This window comes from Neofelis nebulosa, chromosome 16, assembly GCF_028018385.1.
Source record: "Neofelis nebulosa isolate mNeoNeb1 chromosome 16, mNeoNeb1.pri, whole genome shotgun sequence".
Classification (NCBI taxonomy): Eukaryota; Metazoa; Chordata; class Mammalia; order Carnivora; family Felidae; genus Neofelis; species Neofelis nebulosa.
Genome location: NC_080797.1, coordinates 64609296 through 64620737, shown reverse-complemented (window position 1 = coordinate 64620737; position 11442 = coordinate 64609296). Strand labels below are relative to the sequence as shown.

At 42.0% G+C, this 11442-nt stretch overlaps 1 protein-coding gene across 4 annotated transcripts in view; it reads left to right on the top strand.

The window, feature by feature from the left end:
- The window catches only part of SMG6 (SMG6 nonsense mediated mRNA decay factor), a 229553-nt gene that overhangs the window by 2341 nt on the left and 215770 nt on the right, over positions 1 to 11442 (top strand). For all 4 annotated transcript variants that reach the window (XM_058704761.1, XM_058704762.1, XM_058704763.1 and 1 more), the window contains exons 2-6: positions 221 to 1961; positions 2467 to 2659; positions 3162 to 3272; positions 6208 to 6314; positions 6569 to 6647. In XM_058704761.1, coding sequence (XP_058560744.1) covers positions 221 to 1961; positions 2467 to 2659; positions 3162 to 3272; positions 6208 to 6314; positions 6569 to 6647 — 2231 coding nt within the window. The remainder of the gene's footprint in view (positions 1 to 220; positions 1962 to 2466; positions 2660 to 3161; positions 3273 to 6207; positions 6315 to 6568; positions 6648 to 11442) is intronic.

Below are 11442 nucleotides of genomic sequence, written 5' to 3'. Positions count from 1 at the left end.
TCTTAGCCTTGCCAGTTGCTGAATAAATATTGTACATCTAGTAGAATTTCTGCTTCTTTAGAAATTTCCTTTCATGTCCACCAATATTAACATTTCACGTGTAATTCTTGCTAGGCTTTTCTGTTACTTGACCGGAATGACAGTGTTTTTTTTTCCCTTCCCTCCCCTTTTATTCTTTTCTTCTACCTGTTCCTCCCCAACACTCTCTCCAACATTGCAGAAAACATGAAGGAGCCCAGGCAGCGCAAAGATAACAGGCGCCCAGATCTGGAAATCTATAAGCCTGGTCTTTCCCGGCTAAGGAACAAACCTAAAATCAAGGAACCTTCTGGGGGTGATGAATTTAAGGATGAAATTGTTAATGACAGAGATTGTTCTGCTGTTGGAAATGGTACACAGCTCATTAAAGATGTCTGCAAGGAACTGGATAATCAACACCAAAATGGTCCTGTAGATCCAGAAAATACTCGGGCACAGGAGTCCTTTCCTAGGACTTCTGGACAAGAGGATCGAAGTCTAAGAATTATCAAGAGAACAAAGAAACCTGACATGCAGATCTACCAGCCTGGAAGGCGTTTGCAGACTGTTACCAAAGAATCAACTAGCAGGGTGGGTGAGGAAGAAATCCTCAACCAGGTAGAACAACTGAGAGTAGAAGAAGATGAATATAGGGGAAATGTGAAAGAGGAGGTTGTGAATAAACCAGATAAAGATGAGGCAGAAAAGAGCCTCAATGGTGACAGAGTAAGGGTTGCAAAGGGAGAAAAAGGAAGGAGGATTGAAAAGGGGGAGGGGATAAAGAAAGTGAATGATGACCCGGCACAGGGGAAGCCAGGTTCTGCAAAGCGCTACTCCCGCTCAGACAAACGGAGGAACCGATACCGCACTTGCAGTACCAGCTCAGCTGGCAGCAACAACAGTGCTGAGGGGGCTGGCCTGACTGATAATGGATGTCGTCGCCGCCGACAGGATCGGACCAAGGAGAGACCACGACTGAAGAAGCAAGTATCTATGTCCTCAACTGATTCTTTAGACGAGGACAGAATTGATGAGTCTGATGGACCCAGGAGGAGCTCGGAAAGGAAGAAACATTTAGAAAGAAGCTGGTCTGGCCGGGGGGAGGGAGAGCAGAAAAGCAACGGGAAAGAAAACCGAGGCACACTTCATGTCACTTTTGATGCAGAAACCATGAACAAAGATTCCCCCATGGTGAGATCATCCAGGGAGGATGTGGATAGGATAAAGCCTGACAAAGGCTTGAGCAGTGGGGGCAAAGGCTCTGAGAAGCAAGAGTCCAAAAACCTGAAGCAAGAACTTCGGGGTCGGGGACGAGGCATTCTGATTCTGCCTGCCCATACCACCCTATCTGTCAGTTCAGCCGGTTCTCCAGAATCTGCACCTTTGGGACCTCGGCCTTTATTTGGATCTGGTAGTAAGGGATCTCGGAGTTGGGGCCGAGGAGGCACCACTCGACGATTATGGGACCCAAACAATCCTGATCAGAAACCTGCTCTAAAGAGCCAGACGCCCCAACTACATTTCTTGGACACTGATGATGAAGTCAGCCCTACTTCTTGGGGTGACTCCCGCCAGGCCCAAGCATCTTACTATAAGTTTCAAAACTCTGACAACCCCTATTATTACCCCCGGACACCAGGTCCTGCCTCCCAGTATCCTTATACAGGCTATAGCCCTCTGCAGTACCCAGTGGGCCCTACGAATGGTGTGTACCCTGGGCCTTACTACCCGGGCTACCCGACTCCAGCAGGACAGTATGTTTGTGGCCCTCTTCCTGCCAGCACCATGAGTCCTGAGGAGATGGAGCAGCATATGAGGAACATGCAGCAGCAGGAGCTGCATAGGCTTCTCCGGGTGGCTGACAACCAGGAACTGCAGCTCAGCAACCTGCTCTCCAGGGACCGCATCAGTCCGGAGGGCCTGGAGAAGATGGCTCAGCTCAGGTATGGTGTGTTCCATCCCGGCTAGAGGGGAATGGGGATAAGCTGGAGGCATATGGGCTCCTGTGGCTGAGGAAGGTAGAAACTTTTTAGGCAGGTCACTGGGTGAGTTGTATATGGAAGGGACAGTTTCTAGTCTTAGAGATGATTATGCTTCCCACTTTTTCTTTAAGAAAAAAAAAAATCTTTAAGAGAACATGGAATCTGGAAATGGAAAAGGAAAGAGTTTCCAGAATGCCAAGAAGTGAACAGCATATAACTTGTGGTGGAGATCTTATTTCAGCTGTTAAATTTAGGTAGAGGCATATGGGGAAAAACTACTTTCCTAGACATAACTGTCTTTAGAATGACATTCTGCTGCAGAGTGGAAAGTCAAATGAGTACTGTACCTGGTGGCATTTTGGATTTCCTGCCAAGGAAGGTGTTTAATTTGCAAGAAGCTCAAATCTTGGGTCTAGCCTTTCCTGTGGTGTATTTGGAGCTAGAAGTTGCATGTATTTTATTCCAGAGCTGAACTGCTGCAGCTATATGAGCGCTGTATCCTATTAGATATTGAGTTCTCTGATAATCAGAATGTGGATCAGATCCTGTGGAAGAATGCTTTCTATCAGGTGATTGAGAAGTTCAGGCAGCTTCTCAAGGATCCGAATGTTGAGAACCCAGAGCAGATTCGGAACAGACTTTTGGAGCTCTTGGATGAGGTAAACCATCATCTTTTTGCCCTCAGGATAAAGGCTTCAGCATTCTGCAGTTGTGATGGGTTTTTATCACCGGAAATATGATTTATGGCGGAACATTGACGAAATACTTTATGCTCTTTTCATGGGTTTAGGCCTACCCTACCCTGTTGCTTCCTTGGGATCATAACTAACTGGCAGTTGGAGTTAGTTCTGAGCTTGGAAATTTTCTGAATGTCTTGTTTGGAGGGCGGGTGGCTGTTGGGAAAGAAAGCCTGTGTGTGTGTGTGTGTGTGTGTGTGTGTGTGTGTGTGTGTTCTTTCATATTTTTAAAACCATGGAGGGGCTTATGCTATGGATTTGTCTTGTGTTTAGTTGGTGACCAGTAAATACTGTGTGTGCCTCTATTTACATGGGATGATTAAACATTAGCAGAACTGTGGACAGGTTACCTAACCCAGTTCCTGGTGGGTAGATTGGATCAGAACAGCCTGATTCAGCTGTTTTTTATTTTTTGTCTTTATAGGGTAGTGACTTCTTTGATAGTTTGCTTCAGAAGCTGCAGGTTACTTACAAGTTCAAACTGGAGGACTACATGGATGGTCTTGCCATTCGCAGCAAGCCATTACGCAAGACAGTAAGCCAGCTTCTATATCTTAAATGTATTCATCCATTTAGTAAGCATTTATCCAGTGTTAGTTATGTGCTAAGCACTGTGCTGGGTGTTGAGGATACAGAATGAAAGATACAGTCCAATGGGGGAACAGACTGATTAAACCAACAATTATAATGTAATAAGTACGTACTAATGTAATGTTATATATACAGTGTTGAAGGGGCACAGAGTGGAGTGGCTCTAATTCAGACTCGTGGGGTCAAGGAAAACTTCTGAGAGACTCTCAAGTCTTGAAACATGACCGGGAGTGGAAGGGGCAGTACAAGGTACAGCAAGAGAGAATTAGGCCTTGTTAGAAAGTGCAAGAAGTTCAGTATGCTGGTTTTTGTAATGTGGAGTCGGGCTGTTGTAGGAGGTAAAGCAAATGAAGTAGAAAGGGATAGATCAAAGACTTTTGTATGCCATAGTGAAGAGTTTGGACTTCATTTTGGAAAGCGGTGAGGAACCATTGATTGAACTTCAGTAAATGGATTTCTTCTTAGAACCAGTCACTCTGGCAAATGGATGAGTTTGGGCAAGAATGGAGGTAGGAGAGTCAGGTTGTGGGCCTGAACTAAGGTAGAAGTAATGGAGGTGGAAAAGAGGAAACAAGTTGGAAAGATCTAAGGGAAATATAATTAACTCGCTGGCAATTTGATGTGAGTGATGAGACAGGAGGCATAAAGAGTGTAGATCATTTTCCAGTTTGTGGCCTAGGAGAGTGGCTGGGAAGGAAGAGGTTAATAGTTCAGTTTTGGCTGTGTTTAAGTGGGAGAACTTAAAAATGCACAAAGAAGTATTCTGGTCTGTTTGAAGCTCAGGAGAAAGAGCTAAGCATGTGATATAGATTCAGAAGTCATCAATGTATAAGTGATAGTTGAAGGAGAAGTTGGGATGCTGGGATATATTGGCCAGTCAGCCAGAGAATAGGGGCGGATCAGATTTCTAGGTGGTAGTAGATAAAATTGGTAAAGTGCTGTAGAGTCATTGAATGTTAAGATTACTAAAAGTGTCCATTGGATGACTTTATTACAATTTATTTTCGTTGGAGAGGATGGAAGCCAGAGTATAGTGAATAAGAGGTGGGACAGTAGATAACAACAAAGGGAGGAATATAGACCATTCTTTTAAGAATCTTGGCTGCAAAGGCAAGGAGGGAAGATAGTAGTTAAAGGAGAACACAGTATCAAGAGAAGTTTGTCTTTAACCTGGAAGAGGCTTAAGCATATTTGTATATTGGGAGGAAAGAGCCAAAAGAAAGGAAGAGGTTAAAGACTCATTAGAGAAAGGCATATGAATTATGGAGCAGAGACTTCCTCTTGCTTTTCTATTTCTTCTGATGATTGCTGTGTACAAACTCTGTCATTAATCAACAAGTATTTGTTGAGATCTTCCTACATGCCATGTGCCTTTCTAGGCACACATGATTCATTGTGGAACAAGAAAGCCATGATCCCAGCTCCTGGAGTTTAGAGTTTGATTAGGGGTGAGTACGGATGTTGAATTAGTAATTACAGATGCAGTGACTTCGGCAGAGGATGTATGGTGCGGGTCTAATGTAAAGGGGTTTAGAGGATCCTAGAAGACTGAGGAAGTTGCGCTTAAGCTGGGGCTGAAGACCTGGGTTGTTAGCCAGATGAAGGTGTATGTGAAGATGCTAGAACATTCTCTGGAGAGGAAGTAGTATATATGCAGGTCCTGAAGTGGGAAAGAGCATGGTGTGTTAGGAAAACTGAGAGAAGTCTAATCTGACTGAGGCCCAGAGAGAGGCGGGAAGTGGTGTTGAAGAGATGAACAGAAGCTCGATCGTCTGGGACTTCATCCTAAGGAGAGCCTTTGCTGGAATTTGGTCCCCCCCTCCCCCACGTTGAGATGGCAGAGTGCTACAGTATGGAAACAGAATTGGTTTTTTTGGTGTTTTATCAGTTAACTACCGAGGGTTCTTGGTGTTCATTCATAGAATGTGCCGAATAGTGAGGACTCTGAAGGTATGTGACATGTAGTGGTATGTAACTTTGCTGAGGCACGCATTTGTTATGTATTAGGAGGCTGATGTGCTGCACCTAGTTATTGAGCTTGTGGATGAGCCTTGCTAAGGCATCAGAATCTGCCTCTTCTTGAAGCTTTGTTCTTTACTCGTGATGTGTTAATTTCTTGTGTGTGGTGAAGTGGAGTGGAATTGTATGTTACAAAGTGATGCTCCTTAGGTTTTTTGGTTGGACATATGTCTTGGGATTGAGAAAACTCTTGTTTTCTCACTGAGTGACAGATTCCAAGGCCATTAGTGAGAAAACATACACGGAGAGGGAGAGAGAACTACAACTATGTTGTAGGTATTTGGTAAAGGGTAACTATATTATTAGTTCTAGGGGATATTACTGTTTTTTGCAAAGTGAGTGTAAGGCAGTAACACAGTACAGTGATAATAATAGTTTGAGGAGAGAGACTATAATGATGACAGGAAAATAAAAGAATAAATAGTTATCTTGCTATTTGTATATCACTTTATAATTTATGGAGTATTTAACACTTATTCTCTCCACTTACCCTGTGGAATATGTATTTCTACATTCAGATGAAGAAACTTGAGTCCTCCAAACAGTCCCAAAGACCTATGTAAAATCACACAACTCTGACATAGGTTTCCTGACTCCTAGTTTCAAAATGTTTTCTTCTATTTACTTGGGACTTGAAATAAGAATGACACCCTCTTGTTTCTGCCATTCTTTCTCATTAAATTTTGCATCATGTTGTTGGCTGTTTTTTAGTAGCCAAGTTTAGACTGAAAATTTTTACTTTGTTCAGGACTACTAGTGCCTTATTAATGCTGCTCTTGTCACTTTGATCCCATCCCTGTCCTTTGGGGTTGAAGTTACAGTTTCTTGGGTACACTACTAACTGATCATTTTTTCTGAAGGTAAAATATGCTTTGATCAGTGCCCAGCGGTGTATGATTTGCCAAGGAGATATCGCTAGGTATCGGGAACAAGCCAATGACACAGCAAACTACGGGAAAGCACGCAGGTACTTTTGCCTCTTGTTCATTGCTTCTCTTTCCTTGTGGCGTTAGGCTAAGCCCTATTAAGAGCAATGGGCCACCTGAGCTGCCTCCCATATGGAAGTCCTACAGTTGTCCCTATTGGTCTCTGTTACCAGGCTTTACCACTCCAGCGTTACATCTAACACTTCAGCTATGTCTTAAGCAGTAAGGGCTGTCAAGTGATGAAATGGAAAGAGTTGATGTGGAGCTAGCATTTTTTACTGTTTTTCTATTCCAGTTGGTACCTAAAGGCCCAGCATATTGCTCCCAAGAATGGGCGCCCCTATAACCAGTTGGCTCTGCTGGCAGTGTACACGGTAAGCAATCTTATGGACAGGGGAAGTGTTTCCAGGCAGTATTTTAGAAAGAATGGATTTTGATAGTATCAGCTCCTGGAGCTGGAATTCATCTGAACACTAAACCCAAAGAATATCCTTTGCTGCCTCCCATCCTCACCTTCCTTTTGTTCCTTTCAGAGGTAAGTTGTCAGTGATCCTTACTTCGGTTGAATCTGTGCTTGATCCACTTTCATCGCCCTTCAGTTCCTAAGGGAGTGCTCATGCCCCAGCCAAACACCACTCTCTGTTTTTGGCCAAGGCTTCTGCTCTGAATCTTAATCTTGTTGCTTCCCTTCGCTGTCCTGTTGAATGAGGTTACTCATTTCCAGAAGGAAAATAAGAATCCTTTTCACTTTTCCTTAAAAAGTCCTCACCTATCCTTAAGTAGTCAGATCCTTCTTTTCCCCGGATATTCCTCTTAGCTTTCCACCTAAGGAGCCCCTTTAGCAGAAGCACTTAGTTCCAAATCGTATCTTCCTAGATCTTACCAGACTTCTCTAAATGTACCTCTAACAGAGAGTCTTGGGAGCTGATAATGGCCCCTAGTAAGGAAGCTGAATTGAAGGGGGGGAAGGTCAATGGTAGGTATCAAAGATTTAAGTGTAAAGTAGCTAACATGTCATTTAGCAGGTAGCGTTTTCATAATTCTGTAAAATTCATTGCCCAAATAAACAATGTTTGAATTCAGAAAATTTTTTTTGAATTAAAAATTTTCATTCCCCTTTACTCTACAAAAGATTCCAAAAAATTCCTACTGCTTAATTATGGATTGAAATTATTGATTAAATAACGTGGTTTACAGATACACTTCCTTCAAAATCTATTGAGTATCTTCACTCACTTTTTATTGTCTTTAGTACATTAACAGTATTGTGCAACCATCAACTCTGTCTAGTTCCAAGACATTTTCTTCACCCCAAAAGGAAACCCCATACCCATTACTCTCCATTCCTTCCACCTCTCAGCCTCTGGCAATCATTAGTTTATTTCTGTCTCAGGATCTATCTATTGAATGTTTCATGTAAATGGAATCATAGTATGTGACCTTTTATATCTGGCTTCTTTCATTTACCATAAAGTTTTTGAGGTTCATTTATGTTGTAGGATGTCTCAGCACTTCATTTGTATGGCCAAGTAATACTCTCTTTGCATCGATATACCATACTTATTCATTAGTTGATGGACGTTTTGGTTGTTTTCAACTTTCACCTATTGTGAATAGTGCTTTGTCAAGTACAGGTATTTGTTTGAATATCTGTTTTCAGTTCTTTTGAGTCTATACCTAGGAGTGGAGGAGCACCTGGGTGCCTCAATCAGTTAAGCGTGTGACTGTTGGTTTCGGCTCAGGTCATGATCTCATGGTTCATGGGTTCGAGCCCCATGTTGAGCTGACAGTGCAGAGCCTGCTTGGGATTCTCTCTTTTTCCCTTTCCTTCTGCTCTTCCCCTGCCCATGTGCTCTCTCTCTCTCTTTCCCACTCTCTAAAAAAACAAAAAAATAAAACAAAACAAAAAAACAAAGAAACAAGCTAGGAGTGGAATTGCTGGGTTGTATGGTAATTCTGTGTTTAACTCTTTAAGGGACCACCAAACTTCTTCATAGAAGCTGCACCATTTTACATTCCCACCAGCAATGTACAAGGGTTCCAGTTCCTCCACGTTCTCACCAACATTTGTTATTTTTCATTTTTTTGATTATGACCAGCCTAGTGAGTGTGAAGGGATATCTCTTTAATATTTTTTTCTTACTTTTTAAATTTTTTGGTCAGTTTTAGGTTTGCAGAGAAATAAGCAGAAAGTACAGAGTTCCTATATATTCCCTCAACTCTCCTCTCCTCCATTTTCCCAGTCATTAACATCTTGCCTTAGTGTAATACATTTGTTTATAATTGATGAGACAGCATTGATACGTTATCACTAACTAAAGTCCATAGTGTACATTAGGGTTCACTTTTATATTTTGTGTACATTTTGTGGATTTGAACAAATCTGTAATGACATGTATCCATCATTGTAGTGTCATACAGAGTAAGTTCACTGTCCTAAAAATACCCTGTGTTCCACCTTCTACCTGTTCATCCCCCCCTCACTCCCTGAACCTCTAGCAATCTTAATTTTTACTGTCTCTGTAGTTTTGCTTTTTCTTGAATGTCATATAATTGGAACCATACAGTATGTAGCCTTTTCAGCTTTGCCTCTTTCACTTGGTAATATGCATTTAGGTTTATTTTTGTGGCTTGATAGCTCTTTTCTTTTTATTGTTGAGTAATAGTACTCCATTGTATGGATGTACCGCAGTTGGTTTATCCATTCCCCTATGGAAAGACATCTTGGTTGCTTACGAGTTTTGGTAATTATGAATAAAAATGCTATAAATGTTTGTGTGCAGGGCTCTGTGTGGACATAAGTTTTCATTTCGTTTGAGTAAATACCAAAGGGTGTGATTGCTGGATTGTATGGTAAGAGCGGATGTAGTTTTGGAAGAAACTGCCAAATTGTCTTCTGAAGTGGCTGTGCCATTTTGCATTCCCGCTGGCCGTGGGTGAGAGTTCCCATTGCTCTGCATCCTCATAAGCATTTAGTGTTATCAGTGTTTTGGATTTTGGTCATTCTGATGGGTGTGTAGTGTTATCATCTCGTTTTACTTTGCATTTCCCTAATGATACATGATGTGGAGCATCTTTTCGTATGCTTATTTGCCATCTGTGTGCATCTTCTTTGTGAGGTGTGTTGATCTTTTGCCCATTTGTAAATTGGGTTTTTTTTTTCTTACTGTTAAGTTTTAAGAGTATATTTTCGGGGTGACTGGGTGGCTCAGTCGGTTGAGCGTCTGACTTCAGCCCAGGTCATGATCTCGTGCTTTGTGGGTTCAAGCCCCGCGTTGGGCTCTGTGCTGACAGGCTCAGAGCCTGGAGCCTGCTTTGGATTCTGTGTCTCCCTCTCTCTCTCCCCCTCCCCCACTCTGTCTATCTCCCAAAAATAAATAAATATTAAAAAAATTATTTAAAGAGTATATTTTGAATTTTTTTTAATTTTTCTTCTTTTTTTTTTTTTTTTTTTTTTTACATTTATTTATTTTTGAGAAACAGAGTGAGACAAAGCGTGAGCAGGGAGAGAGAGAAGCATGAGCAGAGAGAGAAGGAGACACAGAATCTGAAGCAGGCTCCAGGCTCTGAGCAACTGGTCAGCACAGAGCCTGATGCAGGGCTCGAACCCACAAACTGTGAGGTCATGACCTGAGCCGAAGTCGGACGCTCAACCGACTGAGACACACAGGCACCCCTATTTTGAAAATTTTTTAATGTTTATTTATTCTTGAGAAAGAGAGGCAGAGTGTGAGTTGGGGAGGGGCAGAGAGAGAGGGAGACACAGAATCCAAAGCAGGCTCCAGGCTCTGAGCTGTCAGCACAGAGCCTGATGTGGGGCTCGAACTCATGAACCAAAAGATCATGACCTGAGCCCAAGTCAGATGCTTAACCAACTGAGCCACCCAGGCGCCCCCAAGAGTATATTTTGAATACCACTCTTATCAGATACATGTTTTGCGAATGTTTTCTCTGTGTGTGGTTTATCTTTTCATTTTCTTTCTTTTTATTTTTTAATTAAAAATTTTTTTTAAGTTTATTTATTTTTGAGAGAGAGACGGGGAGAGTGAGCGGGGGAGGGACAGAGAGAGAGAGAGAGAGAGAGAGAGAGAGAGAGAGAGAGAGGGACACAAAGAATCCCAAGCAGGCTCTGCACTGTCAGCATGGAGCCTGACATGGGGCTTGAACTCACAAACCATGAGATCATGACTTGAGCTGAAACCAAGAGCTGGACGCTTAACTGACTGAGCCACCCAGGTGCCCCATATCTTTTCATTTTCTCAGCACAGAATAAGGTTTTTAATTTTAATGAAATCCATCTTATCAACTTTTTCTTTTGTGGATTGTGCTTATGGTTTAATATCTAAGAACTCTTCACCAAACCCAAGGTTACTTAGATTTTCTCCTGTGTTATCTTCTAGGAGTTGTGTAGTTTTGCATTTTACATCTAGGTTCTGTGATCCATTTTGAGTTAATTGTTATGAAAGTTTTAAGGTCTGTGCAAGATCCATTGTTTTGCATGTGGATGTCCAGTTGTTTCAACTCCATTTGTTGAAAAGGTGATCCCTTCTCCATTGAATTGCCTTTCCTCCTCTGTCAAAGATCAGCTGACCATAACTGTGTGGGTCTCTTTCTGGGTTTTCTATTACATTCCATTGATCTATTTGGCTGTTCTTGGGCAGTACCATTGTCTTGATTATTGTAGCTTTATACTAAGTCTTGAAGTGAGGGAGTTTGGTCTTCTGACCATGTTCTTCTTTGTCAGTATTGTGTAGGCTATTCTGGATCTGCTTTTCTGTATTAGCTTTAGAATCAGTTTGTTGCTAACCTACAAATCTATTGATTTTGAAGTAGTATCTCATTGTGGTTTTGATTTGCATTTCCCTAATGACTAACGCTATTGAGCTGTACTTACTGGCCATTTGGAGAAATGTCTGTTCAAATCCTTTGCCCATTTTTTTCTTAAAAAAATTTTTTTTTTAAGTTTATAAACTTAGAGAGGAGCAAGGGAGGGGCAGAAAGAGAGGGAGAGAAAGAATCACAAGCAAGCTCTGCACTGACAGTGCAGAGCCCATTGCGGGGCTCAAACTCACAAACTGAGATCATGACCTGAGCTGGAGTCAAGAGTCAGATGCTTAACCAACTGAACCACCGTGGTGCCCCTGTCTTTTCACTTTCTTGATAATGTCT